The 20,153-nt window shown below is 34.0% G+C and overlaps 1 protein-coding gene across 4 annotated transcripts in view; it reads left to right on the top strand.

Moving 5' to 3' along the window:
• Window positions 1-20,153, top strand: part of TBC1D32 (TBC1 domain family member 32) — a 74,663-nt gene that overhangs the window by 24,215 nt on the left and 30,295 nt on the right. For all 4 annotated transcript variants that reach the window (XM_064413037.1, XM_064413033.1, XM_064413035.1 and 1 more), the window contains 7 exons: window positions 168-255; window positions 1,700-1,818; window positions 2,401-2,517; window positions 5,968-6,056; window positions 16,224-16,346; window positions 17,597-17,705; window positions 18,542-18,635. In XM_064413037.1, the coding sequence (XP_064269107.1) occupies window positions 168-255; window positions 1,700-1,818; window positions 2,401-2,517; window positions 5,968-6,056; window positions 16,224-16,346; window positions 17,597-17,705; window positions 18,542-18,635 (739 nt within the window). The remainder of the gene's footprint in view (window positions 1-167; window positions 256-1,699; window positions 1,819-2,400; window positions 2,518-5,967; window positions 6,057-16,223; window positions 16,347-17,596; window positions 17,706-18,541; window positions 18,636-20,153) is intronic.

The raw sequence follows: 20,153 nt of genomic DNA, 5'->3' as shown, positions 1-20,153 counted from the left end.
TGTAGAGGGTAATATCTATGAACTGTTCAAGTTCAACTGTTCAACATAAAGTGGATTAAATTCTGTAAACAAGTGTAAGAAAGATCAATATTTAAGAGATCATTTGATTTGAGAGTTTCATGTCTTCTGAATAACTAACACTGCACTTTTATACTTCTTATCAACAGACAAATGAATATGAAGATTTTGGTAATAGAATCATTGTTACACAAATGGCAACTACACCAATGGCTGCAGTGGCTCTGCAGAATTCAGGTAAACTGAAGGATGATGTTATTATGAATAATTGCATGCTGTAGTCTTTCATTTTGAAAAAAGACAGTGAGAAAGATGTTAAAAAAAGATCAACTGTGTAAAATAATTACACAGTATTAACAACAACTCCTAAATGTTTGCTAATTATTTCTTGATGGAAATTAATTCTCTCCAACTTTCAAGACATTCATTAATCTTGATGCAGCATTTTAGGGTTTGTTTTATTTTTTCTTCTGATGCGCAAAATCTTTACTTCACTAGTTTGGATTTCCAGAAATTTCCTGTATGTGTGTGAAGACATCTGTACTGTTTAAAAATAAGTTTGCAGGTGCTTCTTATTGATCTGCAGATCAGAATTAATAAGTGTTGATGTCTCTAATTTTATGTGCATTTCCATGGTTACTGACTGCTCAAAGGGTGAGGAACTGCAAGGGCCTGGATGTCATAGTGCAGTTACACATTAGTGAGATATAAAAGAGATTGTGGTGTGAGAAGAATTGTCAAGTCAGACAAAGTCCCTTCAGAGTCAATCTCAGATAACCCAACTGTTACCATATCATCAACAGTCCAGGTAGCCATTATATTAAAACTAGAATCTCATTGATAAAATGAATGTAATGTCTTAAGCTGCTAAGGAAGTCCATGAGGTATAAAAGTTGCAAATCGTCTCTCTGAGTATCTAGAAGGGATTGCTGTTGACTGAAAGACTGTCAGAAAGACAGGCAAATTCTGCCAGTCAAGGAAACTGATTAATTTCTTAGTTAGTTACTATTTATGCCTCTGGGATTTTTCACAAAGCAGGGAGCAGATCCACTGAGGAGTTACCTATCTGTCCTGTTGTATGGTTTTCAGCCAAATTGCTTCTTATGGCCCTTTTATGCCCTTTGGCGTCAGAGACCAATGATATACCAAAAATAATCAGCATTTTAAACCCTTACATTTGAAGATTTCAGAGTAAGAGGACTCTTTCCTCTTCTATTTAAATATTTAACATTTTAAATTTTAGCAATTTAAATTCAGCTAGTAGTGCTTCTCTTAAAGTTGGGGTTTTTCTAGTCCTTTTCACTATGGTCTATTATAATTTATTTATGAGTTATAGTGAATCTGTATTTTTAGAACCACAGAGACAATAGTAGCTAAGCCTTGATCCATTGCAATTAACTTTTTTAAGAAGGTCAGAAGCTCATTTACATAGAAGATATATGACTGTAATCCTGCTCTAGTATAATAGTCTTTGGAAACCATTGCTGCAGACTATAGATTGAACTGCTCTAGAAAGGTAGTTTTGAGTAAAGGATTGAGAATAGCAGGGATAATAACCCTAAGGCAATCTGTTATGAAATTTCAGCCTTCAGTATACAGAAATTTTGCAAATCTTGGTTAGAATTGTGGTGTAAAACATTTCTAATATGAAACTCATGGTTAGAACAAACATTCGTTTTAGGCTTTATAAAGGCACTTGTAACTGAATTATGGGCTCTTTTGGAATGTGGAAAAGATGATTTGAGAATAACCCAACCCAAATCTACTCCAGTTGACCCTATTGACCAAAGTTGTCAGAAGGTAAGAAATTATTTAATCTTACATTTTTGTTTGGAAAGAAACAGTGCTGTGGTTCAGATAGGATGATACATACCTTTCTGTAAATTTTTATTATATCAGCTTCTTGGGATGTGTGTCAAAATTGGTATAATACACTAGTTAAATGATGACTGGTACAGAATTCTTATGTTGCATGGCAGTTCACAATGCTAAGGATTAACTATGAAATAATGGATAAAAATCATGACAAAACTAAGTCTTACGTGCTGGCCATCAGTTTATGTCCAGATTACTTCAATAAAATCAGGAAGAGTGACGTTTTAGATTATTCTTTGTCTCAAGATTTTAGAATTGAGTGGTAATGGAATACTGTGATTTTCAAAATTGTATGTACAATTTGATAGGTAATAGATGTTTCAGATACATGCCCTTTTAGATTACATAGATGCCTACCAAGGTTTGCAGTCTTATTTTGGACAGGTCTCTTTATGCTAAGTTTAGCCTGTAAAGGACAATGTAAATGACAAATAATTGCTAACACTTACTTGGTTGCACTTAACTGATTAACATTCCCTGTTGTCTTTCCTTTTTTTCTTTCTCTAGTCATTTTTGTTTCTGGTAAACTTGCTCACTTACCCAGCAGTTTTTGAGCTCCTCAGTAAACGAGATATACCAAATAAACCCATGTACTCATTCCGTGAAGTACCCACAGATATCATTGTAAGTAATTTGGAAGAAAAATAATTCAGTGAAGACATTTTTACCTGAAAAAATGTTATTGTTATAAAAGAGTAAGTTTTTTTCCTATTGAAAGATTTTGAAATTTTCTGCATTTTGTATTATATACAGCATGAGGGCAGTATATGCACATATCACTTCATATTAACCTAAATTTTCATTTTGAAATCTTAAAGGTAATATAAATTTCGATGCCTAATTTGAAGATCGTCTTTCCTGACTTGTGTTAGAATTCTGGTTTTTTACAAAAAAAAGGTAACATAAATAATCATGTTTGTATGTGCATACAGGTACATATGGGAAAATGTTGGAAAATACATATACTTGCACTTTATACAGCATTGCTCTATCACACTATCTATGGATTTAAAAAGAATAAAAGAAAAGAAAACCAAAATGAAAACAGAAAAGCCTCATACCTCAGGCTATTTTTTAATAGGACACATAATTCACACAAAGGAAAAAATCAGTAATTGGAAAGCTACTGATTAAGACATACTTCAGAGAAATAGCTTCGCTATTTCTGTATTTGGTATTATTTTGTATTCAATCATTCTACTGCAGTCAATTATGGCTTTTTTTCTCATCTACAAAGCATAGACAATTTGTGACCTTGTGTGGCAGTTAAAATCAGATTTTTTTCATAATGAGTTAGCACTTTAAATTGCTGTTATGTTGAAGTGTTTGTCTGGCACAGGCTCTGGATTGGTGATATTTTAAGTTGTTTAGACAGACTTTATCGTAATAGGGTATATTATGTTTGGAAGGGATTTTTGAGTGCTTTTTTGCAATACTGTTTTGATGATTTCAGGAGGAAATTGTATGATAAATTTCATTTTTCCAATCTACTCAATGCTAGTGAGTTCACCGATGGATAGCTTTGTTCAGTTATCAAGTTTTTTAATGAACTCTGAGTCAGGAAGATAGATGTATGCTGAAGATCACAACTATTTGAGAGCATTCAAATTGTGGTAGATCTCAAGAATGATTTTTGCAACTTTTGAAAGCCAGTGTTATTTTAGCTTTAGAGGCACTTGAGTATTTTTATGAAATTTTTTGGGTTTTTAGAAATGCCAATACTGTTACAATTTTTCAGAATTCCCTAAGGAGATAAAGGTATTTCGGATGAAGCTTGTCTCAGTTAACTACTGTGCAGCAGTGGGTTTTGTAAGCCTAGCCATCCAAGATATGCCTATGTAAGATAGGGATCCAAGACTATGTTGTTAACAGAAAGGAAATGGTCATGGAAATCCTCTAATGTTTATTTAACATATAATGGCTGAGTCCAAGTACTCAGAAAACTTCTGAAGTTAAGAGATACAGATTTGTTATGACCATGTTTTTGGGCAGTGATTCCAGAAAGCAAAAGGTAAAAGATTTTGACTGGCTATAACTACAAGAAGCAAAGTAAAAACAACTTCTGTGCCGCTAGAAGATTTGATTGTGTATCTTATTTTTTCTCTACTTCTGAATTGTGTCACGTTGCCACAGAATGTGACTTGTTTATGCTAAACTATATTTGCTAATGCACAGAACTTAATCAATTTTGTATATCCTTTATTTCTTGAATACTCAGGATTTAAATATTTTTACGTGCTTTATATTTTTATCTGACTAGCTCAGATAAATCTGACTAGTATCATTGACTGAACAGATTATCAGTTGATAACAACTGATAATCGTGATAGTTGATAACAATTTTTTCAACTTTTAACTGTAGACTAATCAGGTTTTCATTTAAGGCCTTAGGAAAAATTTTCTTAAAACATGCAAGATTTCTCTTTACTGTGTTTGGCATATAAAATTATTTTAGAGAATGGAACACGTAAATTAGGGTTTTCTGCTTACCTCCAGTCTTTGAGGGTTTTTGCAGTGTATATATTCAGGGGAATCTAGTTTGGAAGGTACTCTCTAGACCTGTAGCTTTGAAAGACATTAGAAAAGATGATTTTCTTCAGTGATTCTAGAGAATCTTAGATGGCTTGTTTTAGGTATTCAAAGTAGATGACATCTGACCTGGAATATTTAAGCTATGTTCTGTGGCTGAGCAATGCAAATCTATCGACACATTTTTTGGATGTAATCCTGTGTTAGATCTTATTCATTATCTTGCTTCCTAAAATCCCAAATCAGAGCTTAGTCTCCTTTCTCAATAGTCCTCTGTGCCCGCTCTTTGTATTCTTTTGCAGCTCCAAGCTTTGATTTATAAATGAGAGAAGGAAGATAATGCCAGAGAAATATCCCTTAGCATTTAACTCTTTGTATGCACAGATATCTGAAAAAATCTCAATTCCCAAACAAATCAATTGCTTGCATTATCAATTTTATCAACAGCCTTGAGGTCCAAGTTGAGTTTTTTTAATTGATAACTTTATTGTAAATCAATTATGTGGAAAAAGCTTTCTCCCCCACTGCCCCAACAATCTAATAGGAAAAGTAATCTTTCACTGTATTTTATATAAGAGTACATTCTGTGAAGACAGTTTACTTTGAAAAGTTCTAGACTTTTTTCTTCTATTGTGATTTTTACTCATGATTTTTACTTTTCTCCATTGAAAACTAGAGCTTTTGTTAATTTCATTAAACTATGGGTCTTAACTTCATATCTTACTGAAATGCTCATTGGTCTAATTAGGTGAATAATAACTCCCTCCTCTGTCTCTGAAACTGTACTTCTAAAATGTGGAGAAAATAAAACTTTATATTTAATCGAGATTAAATAAAACTCTTAAGGATTTTGTAATTTGTTTCTTGTGACCATAGCACAGCAATCTCTCTCTGACATAACTTCACTGAATGTTCTTATTCATTCCTTAGTTTTTTTAATGAAATAATTTTTTCAGAAGCAGTTTGCATATGCAGTGAGCCAGAGGGGAAGATAATTGGGTTGGCATTGTGGAAGTAGTGGGAAGCAGTCACAAGTCATTGTCTGCTACATGAGATGCTCCAGGATGAAAGGTGTAAGCCTCAACATCTGAGCCAAGCCTTGTTAAACCAAGACTAAACGGCTGTGTCTTGAAGCATATAGTACTAACTGGTGTGAGAAAGGGTTATTATACTGAAGGAGTTGCTGTTCTCTTTATTAAAGTAGACATATACACACTTCAAACATACAACAAATTTTTAAACTTTTTTTTTGGTGGTTTAACACTAAAGAAGAACTAGGATAGTTGATCTGCAAAGATCTTTTAGTATGTTTATATTTTTTAATAGATTTTTTTCCTAACCTTCTACATGGTTAGGAAACTTTTGCCATTTTTGCCTTCAATTTTGCCATTGACTTTCGTGTGGAAAACACCTCCTGTTGCAGAAATAATTTCAGTGTGTGTTTTAATAGTAGCTATCATTCAATAGTAAATATCCCTATGAAACTATGATGTGCTTAAATTATAAAAACATGCGTGGTTTTTTACATTTCTCTTCCTTTGACAGGATGTCATTGACAGGCTTATAATTTTGAACTCAGAGGCTAAAATTCATTCCTTATTCAATTATGAACAATCCCATGTATTTGGTCTGAGGTAAGATGCATGTTTTTTATTCTCTGCTCATATTAACTAAATAGGATATAATATGCTTGGATGTGTTGCTTCTGACAAGATAACATTGTTTGGGTTTTATTATGTATGAAGGTGAAATTCCCCCCTTTTTTTACCATGAGAAGATCAAATGAAAAATGGCCTACAACATGAGAACAGTGACGTAGCTAATCTTATTATCTATAAATTGATATATTGTATTATGAGAAGCAGTGATAGAAATTGCATGTTACTTTGCCTACTTGACTGTAAAAAACAAGGTGTACATCCGCTGTATTCCAAAATACTAAAATTATTTTTACTATGTTTATGTAAGTTATGTAGTTTCCCTGTACGTAAAATTGTTTTTTAACTATTTGCTTAAGTATCACCTTTTTCACAAAAACTTAGTTTAGGGAGTGTATAATTTGATTCCAAATATTTCTAGAAGCTAAAGGTACACTTTAAAAGATGCTCACACTGTTATGCTCATGAATTGTAATATTCAGTGCTTTATAATTTTAACATAGAAATTAGTTTCTGCATTTTTATTCTGTTTTCCAAGGATGTCTATATATATATCCTTTAATTCACATTTTTGTTGGGAACTTATTTTAGACAGTTGAAATAAAAATCTGTTGGATTGTACTTCATAATGTGGAAAACATTGATTACCTTGCTTGAGCAAGATATAGCCCAACTGATTAAGTTCTGAAACATTAGCTTTTTGCAGCCATATTTATACTTTAATATCACAGTAAAATGATTTCATACTATATATGAATGACCATAAGATACAGTACAATTTGTTGATAAGGATGAGCATAGAGGAGATGGACAATGGCAGAGATTGGAGTTGGGAGGTATATATGATTTTGACATATAAATCAGAAGTTATAAATGCTGCTTTGGGGGAAATCACTAGTTTATATAGGAATGAGAAGTCTTAAGATGAAATTTGAAAAAAAAAGTGTCCTTCATTTAGGATTAGACTGACTCCATAGAAAACTTGACAGAACTTTCATTGATTTAATTAGGATCAAGAGAAAATGAGATGTCTTACAGTTTAAAATAAAGGGTGGTTGGGCACTGGAGCAGGCTCCCCAGGGAAGTGACAAAAGCGCCAAGCCTGACAGAGTTCACAAAAGCAATTGGACAGCACTCTCAGGCATGTCCTGTGATTCTTGAGGTGTCCTTGTGGTGCAGGGCCAGGAGTTGGACTAGATCCTGATGGGTCCCTTCTAACTCAGGATTTACAGTATTAAGACTTTAATTTAGAGTATTAAGACTTGCAAGTAACCATGGCCTATATTAGCTGAACATGAGAGGTGTACCGTTCATTTCAAAGTTCTGTGATCTTTCCTGTGAATGCTACTGACTGCAGACATCCATGTTCTGTAAAATGAACCTTGCCTTGTGTAGTTGATTTGCTCCTTGACCAAATTCCATCAAGAATTCTAAGTTCTGTGGTAGTTATACCAAATAATATTAGATGCTTAACATATCTGAAAATGTGGAAATTGTAGCAAAATATCTAATTTCTCTTTGCTGTTATGTAGAAATTAAATATTTAGGTGATAATTGCAGCATTGAAAAACAGTATGATTTTGTGAAGCAATTGTCTGGAAACATTTCTGCTAGACTTAATACCAACAGTACAGCCAAACCCACATTCTTTTAATTTTTCACAGATCTACACAGCCATACACTACTCAATTCAGCCCATTGTTGAGTGTTGAACTTCAGATCTGTTGAACTTACAGGTTTTACTGTGAGATGCTACTTTTCTTTTTCAAAACAGTTACACATTTACTTGATTGTTAGACAACTTCTGCAAGTTATTTTGGTTATTAGCTGCGTAATTGCATATAAAGCATAAAATACATTGGTTTTTCCACAGTCTGTTTAATCCAAAATGCACAGGTGTATATATTTATGTTTGTAGTGTCATTATTGCATTTTCTGGTGAATAGTTTTCTTAATTTTGAATAAGTAGGATTCTGAATTATAGTTTTGAATGACAGTCTGGTAGAGGCTCTGCTGTCAACTTCACTTTTCAAGCTTAACCACTGTAAAGTGGTATGCATGCTGTAGAAAGTAAAGGGAAAACATAGGGAAGCAAAATATGGTGGGCACAGCCATTATCTCTTAGTCTTTAAAGAATACTCTCTATGGTGCATTCATATAGATTAGGGTTTGTGTGGTCAGTGGTGAAATACGCAGTTCCACCGCAACCTGTGGTTAATTTCCAATCTGTGGTTCCTTTGGTTTTCATGTTGTTGTTTGGTTTTGTTAGGGATTTTTTGTTTGTTTGTTTGGGGTTTTTGGTTTGATTTTTTGTTTGTTTTTTTTTGTTTGTTTGTTTTTAAGTTCTTGGAAGTATCTTGGCCTAGGATGGTTCTACAGTTGTTTCAGACAGTGATCTGGTATTACATTAATTGAATCTATTGTGTGTTTCTGTCATGAGATTTGTTCACTTGAAAGTCCTTTTAAGCTAATTGGAGAAAAAAAAAAGGTGTTATTATCATTATTATTTATTTATTAAAGGGAAACCTTAGGCAAGAAGTTGGAGATAGGAATAGAAATGTCTAAGTATATAGACAGTTCCTAATTTTTGTATAGAAAGATTTTAAAATTGTCGGTTCAGCTTTCAGCTTCAAAGCAGATTTACACTTATTTAGAATCGAGAAGTCTCCCAGTTGGCCAATATCAGTTGATAAAAGAATTCTGAAGGCTGTCTCAGGCACTCTTTTGTACAAGCTGAAAATCTGGATGCACGGCAACTAATGCAGAAATTCTCAATGGTCTTTCTGTTTTAGATGCTTCTGAACTTGCCATCAGAGCACAAATCCTACAGAAATGACATTCAGAGCAATAATTAAGGCAATGGTTTTTTACATACTAAACAGAGAGTATTTTCTTAGTTTAATGATCAGCTTTATTTCTCTGATACAAGTATACCCATCAATCTGATTTTAAAAGATAGCATCTGAGAAATAACAGTTTTCTTAAAATGTGGCACTAAGTCTTCACCAGCTTCCTGTTAAGACCAAACTCTTTGAAGAACTTTCTAACTGTCTCTAACTTATATAATATCATTAACCTGAAAGATTCCTTCATTGATATATTATCAACACAATTTGTCTACTATTTCAGTACAGTAAATGCATGCATGGGTTTTGAGTTTTAACAGCCTGCCAAGAAAATATATGCATAATATATATATTTTCAAAGTCTTCGCCTGAAGCGAATTTACATATTGCTGTTCTCTTTATTCAGAAAATAGGTTTTCTGTGAACGTTAGTGGTACTGTTTTGTTAGCTGGATTAAAGTGTGGCAGAGTAAAAATTTCTAGCTTTGCTAATCCTGTCTCTAAACAGTATCAATACCCCAAAATAAATTAGAAGATAGTTAGTGTGGGCTTGAGTAGTAAACAGAAGGAGAAACAACATTACTGGAATATGCCTAGACTGTGGGCAATGAGAGGGGATAAGAGGTGGTTTACAGGCAGATTTGCAAAAATTCCCTTTATTTGAGTACTTTTGTCACATACTGTTCTTGGAATCTCTTTTTGTGGATATATGATAAAATGGCAGTAAGGGACATTTGAATACTTTAAAGAGGAAAACTAGACCCTTTTTTTTTTTTTGTTGGCTATCTTATTTTTTTTCTCAGTGGCTTATTTTGAGCATAAATCAATAAAACTCCTAAATATTGTGAAGTCGAAAGATCTTTTGTGTATATAGTCTTAATCAGAAGGACCTTTGTTAGCTCCACACTTGTTCACTGAGGTGCCTCCTGGTAGTGAGCATCAAGTGACAAGGAGAGCACTCTGTTAAAGAGTTTGGCCTGCAGGGAAATACCTGGAAAATTCTGAGGGTAAATCCTTTTCCTTCAGATATGCAACTTGTGACTGTTTAATTTTAAAGACACAATGTGTTTGCCTATCATTAGAGATCTCTGAAGATAACCCATTTTGTTGAAGTGTAATTTGAACTGAAATGGAAAATAGATTTATTTTAGGCTTCTCTGAGGCAAGGCTGAAAACCCAATATTTATGACAATGCTCTGTGTGAATAAATGCATTTCTGTTTCTCTGGAATTATAGAAAATTGTAAATATTAGTCCAAGTCATATGCTCATCTGTGTTAGCCTCAGGATTGTAAATCTACTGTCTACTGCAAATTGAAAAATAATATTGGCTTGTTGTTTTCAGGTTTGTGTAATAAAGATTTTGACATTGTTAGGTCACATTTTCTTTGTCATATAAAATATTATGATGAATGTTTTTTGTTTATGTTTTCTTTCTTACTTGTTCATGTTTTCTTGCAGAGAATGATAAAAATGCATTGTATCTATTTCTGTTGCACTAAAAACGTAGTAGAGAAAGATTTTGGAAAGAAAATTTAAATGGCTTATATTTTACTGACATCAAAATCAATCAGCGTCTTGAAATTTGCCTTAAAGCAGCACATATCTGTCAAAATTTAATCTAGAGCATTCCAGTGAAATCCAGGTGAATGAATTAAATGAAAAAAAAGTGATAGGTAAAAAATAACTTTGTGAGTTTAGAAAATACAAATAATAAACACCCCTGCATTCTTCTCCATTACTTTTGTCAACTGCATTTTAAACACCCCTCTTATATAATTGCATTTTAATAGTGAGGTAGCCTCAGCATATGAAATAGGTCAGTCCTTAATTATACTTGCATTATGTGTATTGTTAATTAAGAGAGTGTGTGATTTCAATGATTGCAACGCAGTGCTGTTTATATCTACTCTCTTTTCCTTTCTCTTTATTAAAAAACATTATGAGTAGAAGAATCCAAAGGTAAAAGGGGACAGGGTCTGGATTATTAGTGACTGCTAGTGATGGGGATTTGCAACAGGATTATGTGAGAATGCTTCCACATTATCTGTGATCATGTAATTACACAGTTAATTCAATTTTTTTCTAACTTATACTTTAATAGAAGTTCATTAGGTTTATTAATTTAAAACAAATAATTGTTAATAAAATAGGAACAGTAGATTCTGTGATCAGACATCACTTGTTTGTTGATTTTTTTTTCTTTACTTAACTGAGGGAAATTAAAACTCTTCACTTCTGAGTCCTCTAGGCTGGCAAGTGATGCTCATGAAAAACATTTTTGTTTACCTGAGGAAACCTGTTATCATTAGCATTCACATTGCCTGTCACTTGTAGGTACATTGGGTAGCTGAAATGGTGTTGGTAGTCTTTTGAAAATCTTTTCAGGTTGTAAACATTGTAAGGAATACATTAGTCCCTGAGTTTTCTTTCTGAGAGAAACATGACTGCCCTGAGGTAGTAGCTTCCAGTGCCCCAGGCACCAAAGGTGTAACTCCTGTATCCAGAAATTCATAATTTTTTTCAAAAGCATGCATTGCCCTCTGTGGAACAATTAGAAGCTTCAATCCTTTAGCTAGATCAAGTGCAAAGGCCTTTCATTCAGTTTGCAAAGGCAGTGTACAAAGCTTTGCTTGGCTGAAGCTTCCAAATGCCCTTTGTGTTCCAACACTAAGTGGCTTTTGACATCTTTAGGGTTTGTTTTTTTTTAGCCATTGTCTCTGTCTACTGGTCTGGCACTTGATAATAATTGCCATTCACTGTTTGGATTCATGTTCTCGTTGAAGCTTAGGCTCTTACTTAATGCGTAATAAAGAATAAATAAAGTTGTTAATGTAAGCTCTGATGTTAAATGTTTTGAGGCTGTCCCCCATGATGATGACACTGGAATTGTTTAATGCAAGTTTGGCTTTGGATTTCACTTTTGTTGTACGTAATCATTTAGTGAAAAGGAGTTCCTGCTACTGCAAAGAGGTTCCAGTTCTTGTTTTATTGCTCTTCAGTTTTTAATATTTATTCCTGAGAGATGAAACAAAAAAGAAAAAAAAAAAAAAGAACCTTACCTTGCCCCACAGCTGAGCTCTCTACAAATATTATGCTATGTATTTTGCACTGGCCTGATTCAGCCATGCCTATATCAGTAGAAGGCAGTAACTACAAGCCAAAAGAAAACCTTTTACTAAGGACTGATTTAGTCCTCTATTTCAGCATCATGTCACTGTCTATAGCAGAGATGTAAGCATTTTGTGTTTAGTTGGTCATTTTATGCTGCATGCACACATCTATTACTGAGATTGTAGTATAGTTTACTTTGGATGAGCTGCTTTCTTTTTTCTATGTGGTGGAAATTTTGTGCTGCTTATAGCATAAAATTTTATCTTGTTTCTCTGGAGTACATACAGACTTGGGTCAAGTTTTTTAATAGCACCCCACATGGGTGCTGTGTTTTGAATTTGGGACTAAAGGAGTATTGATAACACAGCATGTTTCCACTGACACTGACGCTGTGCAAGCAACAGCTCAGCAACAGGGCTTTATTTTTTATCAACATTGCCCATACCTAGCAATGTGCAAGAGGTTGGGAATGAAAACAGCTGGGACAGCTGATCTGAACTGACCGGAGGAATGTTTTATACCATATAGCATCCCTCTCAGTAGTAAAAACTGAGGGCCTTGGAGGTTGGTCTTGCAGGTCTTATTGGTCAGAGACTGGCCAGGCACAAGTGTCAAGGGAGTGAGAAGCAGAGTGGGTGCTTAGCTGCTGACTGCTGTCAATCCACCATAGACTGTTACAGCTGCTGTGTTCAAGAATAGTGTCTTGCATCTTTCACCACCAGCTGAGCATTAGCAGATATGCCTGAAGTAAGGACAGAACATCAGTGTGGCTTTGGAAAGAACATATGAAAATAAGGAAGAACAGTGTATGGTGGTGTAGTGGTCACTGCAGAAAAATAGAATTGAGTTTACCATAATAAAGGTCCTGTTTGAGAGAAATGTGATTTGACATTGGGAAAAAGAACAAAGAACATACTGTTTCGTGTTCTTAAAAGGAACTCCAAGAAAAAATATTGAGTTGTTAATAAGTTATCCTCATAATATGCATTTTTAACAACTCAGAGTAAATCACGGGCAGTTTATTATATTATTTTCAGGCAAAAAAAATTAGAGAGACGGCATAAAAATTAGCAAGGTTTATTTACTAGCTGATTTATACCTCACAAAGGACCTTTTGTTGTGTCATAATTAAAGAAGTCATTATGATTCCACATACCAAAACCAAGGAGATAGCCTGTGGAACAAAGGAATAGTCAGAATGCTTTCTTTTAGATCAGGGACTTCTGCAGTGAAGTATTAGTTGTGAAATTGTAGTTGAAGGGCTAGAAACCAGAGAGCACCTTTCAAGAAAAACGGATAGGGCAGGAAATGCAGAATTCAGAACAAAACTACTTATTCCTACATATTTTCACAGCTATGATATGTATTTTGATATTTCTGAATTTCTTTGAATTGAATTACTCTTCTATAAAGGTCTGGCTTCAGATAAACTTTTATATTATATTCATTGCAGTTGATTCCTGGATGTATATATCTTACTACTAGCGATCAGAGAATTACATAATCAGAATTGAAAGGGAGATGGAAGATTGTGTTGTACAACTGCTCTGCTCAAAGTGGGTTCAACTACAGAGCATTACTAAGGGATGTGTCCAGTCTGGTTTAGAATATTGTCAAGGCTGGTAATCCTGCAGCATCTTTGGGCAATTTGTTCCACTGTTTTACTACCATCACAGTACATTAAAATGGAATTTCCTGTCTTTCAATTCATGCCCTTTGCATCTAGTCCTTTCACTGGGTATCACTGGGAAGAGTCTGACTAAATTTTCAAACCTTCCTGTTCAATATTTATACACAATGACAGGATCCCCCCTGAGGATCCTCTTCTTCAGGCTGAGCAATCATAGCTCTCTCAGCTTTTACCTATGTCAGATGGCCCAAGCCTTAATTGTCCCCTTGGCCTTTTGTTGGACCTGCTCCAGTGCATTCATGTCACGCGGTTACTGGGGAGCTCAGAACTAGACCCAGCACTCCAGGTATGACTTTACCAGAGCCAGTAGAGGGGCAGGGTCACCTCCCTCAAGCAACTTTTGGCAGCACTCTTCATTACACAGCCCAGGATGGTGTTGCTCTCAAAGGCATGTTTCTGGCTCATGTTCAGACTTGTCTGCAAATCTGCCTTATGACTGATTGTCCCCAGCCTGTACTGTTGCATTGGGTTCTTCCCAGGTACAAGAACTTCATCAAAGTGTGTCTTCCAATTTTCAGCAGTATTTAGGTTGAGAGCTCTGTCTTCTGCTTTCTAAAGAAAATTTAAAAGCATATCTCAAAAATATATGCTTTAATCAAATTGTGTTATATCTGTAAAGGTTTTATACATTCTCCTAAGCATGTACTTTTTATAGATGAGATACTGAGATGGCGAGTCTGATCCAATTCTTATGTTCCAAAAACAAACAAAAAGGAAGAAAAACTCCTTTTTATAATAGCTGTATTCAAGCATGGTTACAAATACACTTACTATAAAACATAGGTGTTGTTTTTGTTTTTTTTTTTTTTTTAATTGGAAACTTTATACATTTATGACTTTGGAAGGTAATTAACGGAATATTACTATTAACCAAATAACCTGTACTTCAACAGTAGCATTTTTAAATGTATTTTTCTATATAGGTGAAATTTTAATTTGAATGCCCAAGCAGCAGCTGTTTACACTACTAGATCTTGTATATTTTGTCATTTATTCTACCACTATTCCATCTACCTGGTTTTATTTGCTCATGGTTGGTTGGTCTTGGTTTTTTGGTTTTTTTTTGCTCTGTCTTGCCTACCAGAGGAGATCATGTTATAAAGCATTCTCAGCTACTAGTCTTCCAAGTGGTTTTTAACTGCTGGTCTTTGCCATTTATTGTACTTCACAGAAAAAATTACCCATCTTCATAATGGTTTCAGTGCTCTTTTCTGTTTTTTTTTTTCTAAATAATAATAAAAATTATAGTTGAACTGTCATTTCTTCTTCTATGATTTATAAAAGTATTGAGAACAAATTGATGTCACAAAATAGTTAATGTAAAAGAAATAAAGCTGAAGAGTACTGAAACTGAACAGATCAAGTTGTTTAAAAAAACAACAGGAAAAAAACTGAGACATATTCTCATCTTGGCTGTTTAATCCTTGGCCACAACTGTATGAATTTGCAGGTGTTAAATTATTGAGAGAATGGCTTATGAATTTTTGCTATTGTCAGTAGAAACATATTAGGAATTACAAGGAAGAAAATAAGCTTTGACTAACAGACCATGAATTTAAAACAGTATATTTTCTAGTTCATATAAAATCTTATGTGAATGCAAAATATAATGCTGATCAGCCTTAATTTATGTTGCATTTTATGACTGTGTTAAAATAGGAAATAAAACCAGTAACAAGAATGTTTAGTTACATTGTTTTCCTTGAACTGGAAGCCCTCAATGAAATTATTCTGTTGTGGTCTTAGAGTGACTAGATTAGTTAAAAGAAAAAGTAATATGATTTGGATTGCTTTATTTCAGATTTATATGAAAATATATTGGAGTACTTACCCTCTTAATTTGCCCCAAAGTTATGAAAGAAAATTGTATATAATGTACTGTCTTGTGCACTTGTTATTATTAATTTCATTTACCATTTGTGTTTCTCTGAAAAAACCCAACCCAGCAGATTTGTTGGTTATGTTACATGTTAAATCTTTTATTGCTTTTGAACTGCGTTAAATGTGATTATACGGAAGGGCTTAAAAGCCTCTTTTCTAAATGAAAGATATTTTTTTACCTCCTTTCCTTCTTCCCCCTTCAGACAACCTAATTCTGAGTTGCTTTACCAGCCTATTATTGTATAATTTCCTTATATTTCACATGGAGTGTCTTACTAAGCCTGTATAATTTTTGTTACACTGTGATGTAAACTCAAAAGCAGACTGAGCTGACCAGTGGGTATTTTCTCTGGTTGTTCAGTGCATGCAAAAAAAAAACCTGTTGGGAACCATTCCCCATTTGCTTAAGGTTGTGCCACTTGAATGGTTAAAAAAGATATAAAAGGGTGCTCCTGACCTAGTTGTGTCTGAGTTTTTTAGAGTGGGTTTTTTTTGTTGTTTTTTCCTCCTCTCCCTTTCCATTGCAAAATCTCATAAACATGTAAACCCTTGTCTTTTTGTGCATTACTCGAGTCCTGACTGATGTGCTACCATTTCAATGTGTCCTTCTGCAGGCTGTTAAATGTGCTGTGCTGTGAGCTCAATACCCTTTTACTCTTGGAGACTCAGTATAAAGTGTCACAAGCTTTACTAACTGCTCAGGAGGAAAATGTCACAGAAACTTCAGAAGGACCAGGGTAAGAAGTGATTGATGTAAATGTTATTTTAATTATCAGACTACTCTTCTGAGAACAAATACATGAATGCCTTAGTAGCTTTAAATATACAAATGCTGTCACGCTGGTTTCTAATGTTCGTAAGTTTCTTTACATGCAGCTTTGTCAGCAGTTTAAAATTATGAAAGGATACAACAGGCACAATACAATAGCTTTCTCTTTCTCCCATGTTGACCCCAAAAGTATAAGAAATAAAAAAGCAGTTATTTTTTCTACTTTTTAGTCATCAAAACAGCTGTTAAGTTGTTTCTAAAATAAAAAGTGTTTAAAGCTTTTGAATGTAAGTATACCTTTTAATTTGATATATTTTTAATATTACATTTTTAATATAAAATCAGGAGTTACAGGCATCATCAGTACTTTGGGGTTTTTTACGTTGTTATTGTTTGGTTTGTAGCTTTGTCAACTCTCCAACAGTTTATTTGTAGCTTCGTCAACTCTCCAGCTTCTGTGACTTTCCACTGCTGTCTTCTAAATAAAATTGCACAGCGAATCCCTTCAAAAGAAAAAAAGTATTTTTGGGACAGAAGCGGACAGTCATTTAGTTACTGACATTTTTTCCTTTCTCATGGCATGCTGAGTTTTAAGTATTTTCCTCTTACTGTTATATGGGACCATTACAGAATGTAAGTCAAACAGTGTGGGTGAAGATTATAGTTATTTATTATTTGAAGATGAAAGCTGCTATTTCCCTCCTAAGGCAAAACTTTTATTAAGAAACATGGTGAATAAAAATGTTACTGCTTTCAAAAATTTTGTACCTTGGGCTGCCCAGTGTCTTCAGACAGCAAGTTGTCTCTGTTTCAAGTAATGAATAACTCTGCTTATTTGTGACAGCAGAAATATGCTGGTAGGCCAAATAAGGAGCAAATTTTTATGGTCCATTAACTGTCACTACCCTAATTTTATTATTTTTATGTGACATAAGAAAATCTGTGAGATTTTCTACACTTTTGGGTCCAGTAATTGCTCAAATTTTTCTAATCAGTAGTAGGTAGGGTAGCGCAAAGTTACAATAATGCTTGGAGACATCTCAAAATGCTTAATGTTTCTGTTTATTTATGCCTATATGCATTCCAGGCTGTGTTTTAACTCTGGTATGTTTCTCAAAATATTCTTGTTTCTTTCAGTTTTCTGAATTCAATAGTCAGTAAATAAAAGCTTCTAATTTTTGGAGGTTTGTTGTGTTTTGTTTGGGTTTTTTTCCACAGAGTTTTTATAATTGATGGTCTGTCAGTGGAGAGAAACCATGTTCTTGTAAGGATAAATCTGATCGGAGGACCACAGGAAAGGATTTTGCCTTTGAGAGAATTAGATAAGGTTAGAATTAAAAGTTTACCAGTTTCTTTCTGTAACTTCTGCTTTCATTAACTGGACATTTTTGCTGATAATTTGGCATGTGAAAAATTATTTAACACCAGACCACCTTTATCTTTATGAAGTGTTAATGTTTCAAAGAAGTGATACACTGAGCAAATACATTGCTCCCACTGTCTGGGGATTGTCATGTACCTAGGACATACTACGTTCACACGACATGTTTATTTTGCTCCATTTTAATGTTACTTTTAAACGAATACAATTTATTTGGTTTTTTACTTCTATATTCCTGTGTTTTCTTTACTAGTTTTCCATTTATCTTTGTATTATTTGATATTTTTGCCATTCTTGGATTTTCATATGCAGTATCTAATACCTGGAGCTTTCATCGATGTTTTAACAAAGGAATGTTTGTTAAGCAACTTCTTTAAATGTTCTACTTCTCACTGGCTGTTAGTCTCATTGAGATGAAATGCAGATTACTGTCAGCATAACAAAGTCACCTAAATCAATGTATAAAGTTGGAAATACCATTTAGTAGGTTGTTGGGGTTTTTATATTTTTTATAAAACTTGCAATTTCCTTTGTGGTTGAAAAAAGGAACTGTAAAATCAAAACTGTCAGTGGTATATACACCATAAAAATGATATTCTCAAATGCTTTTTGGATTTTCTATCCTTTTTTTATTTTCGTTATAGCACATCTCATTGGAAATTGTAGTATCAAACAATTTTGGTGCATAGGCTGTAATTCTGGGAGCTGTACCTTTGTGTGTTAATCGAGAAAAAGCTGTTAATGTTTCTGCTAAATTAATTTATTTCTGGTCTTGTTTCTAGGGCAGTGGTCTATATCCTTGGCCAATGTTTTCATCATTCCCTGTGCCAAAGTGCTATCTTGCAGAAATTCCTAGGAAAGCTGAATTCAGACAAGGTACGTAGAAAGCATGCAACCAGTGTAGATTTCGTGCAAGGATCTCAGTCAATTAAAAAAATTTCTTTTTCCTTCCTCTCTGCACCCTGCTTCCCACCCTCACATCCCACTGATCATAATCTCATTAAGTACTTAAGTTTATTTCAGTGCTGGCTGCAATTGTAGCTAAGTAAGTTGGTTTGGTTTTGCTTGTTTGGCTTTGTGGAGCTGTCAATCTGAAAAGCTGTTTGGTAATCTAATTCTTATGCACACTTCAAGATTAACCTCCTGGCTCGTCTCTGGTGGGTGACTCATAAGGTACATTTATATCATCTCTCCAGTAACTGAAGCAAAACAGTTTGCTTAAACTGCAGAGTTCTTTGTGCACTATTTTCGTGATTCACATCCCTGTGTTTACTGAGCTTGGTGGTGTGTGAAATAGACAGCGTTTAGGATAGTTGGTTTCCACATTGAACATCAATTTGGAATGTGAGCAGACTGAAGAATCCTTTGAAGAACTACCTAGGCACAGCAGTTTAATTCTCACAGAGAAACTGTTTTAAGGTTTTAGTTTGCATAGACAATGCAAAAGAATTAGGTGAATTGTTTGGTAAATAAATAATTCATTGTATTTGTTCATGTTTACTACAGCCCTGAGATCAACTTATTAGAAACTGTGAATTTCCTTAGCAGAGACAGATTTACAGAAGTGATAGAAATTTTACATTAACTGTGGACTATAAAATAGTCTGTTTGTATGTATCTGGGGGAAAAAATTTAAAAGGTGATTTCCTGCTCTGGCCAGAGGAAAGGTCATATAGTTATAAAATAAGTGAGTTTTCTGTATCTTAGCTTTTGTAATACTGTTCCAGGCTTCCCAAGGCAAGTTTCATGAGACAACAATCAGATAATGGTAAGGTGGGTGTCTTCAAGGAGGCAGTAGTGTCAGTCTTGGGTTGGAAAAGCATATTGTGTTATTATTCTCAGAACATGTTCAAAAGATCCCTTGGTTCTCTTGTTAAGCATAATTCTGTTGCTCATCATTACCCAGTGGGCTAATGAAATAGATATTACAGTTGTCACGTTTGTGGATGACAGCCAACTAAGAAAACTTGGGTAAAATTTTGGCTAAAAATAAATTTGCTGAAATGAAGTTTCAAAGGTTTGCAAATGAGTTTGATGAAAAATTGAAATCAAAGAAATGTTTTAATTTGGAATGGCTTTTAATTTGGAATAGGTAACTAAAGTAAAAGACTATATAACTGCAAAATGACCAGAAGGTTTGGTAGTGGAGTCAAAATATTTTGTATTTGTTGTTTGAAAATAAAAGGGAAATAAACCATTGAAAGTGTTCTATTTCAGTACTAGGTTAAAAAAAAACCAACAACAAACAAACGACTCAATTGTGAACATCTGATTTGCCAGACAGAAGCTTTCATGATGTGTAAGTTATTTTGAAAGAAAGCATTAGAAGAAATAGATCAAAAATTAAAATAATGAAGTTCATAAATTGCTATTGTAGTGTTTGCAAAAACAAGA

This window comes from Passer domesticus, chromosome 3 (assembly GCF_036417665.1).
Source record: "Passer domesticus isolate bPasDom1 chromosome 3, bPasDom1.hap1, whole genome shotgun sequence".
NCBI classification, from domain to species: domain Eukaryota; kingdom Metazoa; phylum Chordata; class Aves; order Passeriformes; family Passeridae; genus Passer; species Passer domesticus.
The sequence above is the reverse complement of the archived record's forward strand: the minus strand, read 5'-3'. Positions and strand labels throughout refer to the sequence as shown.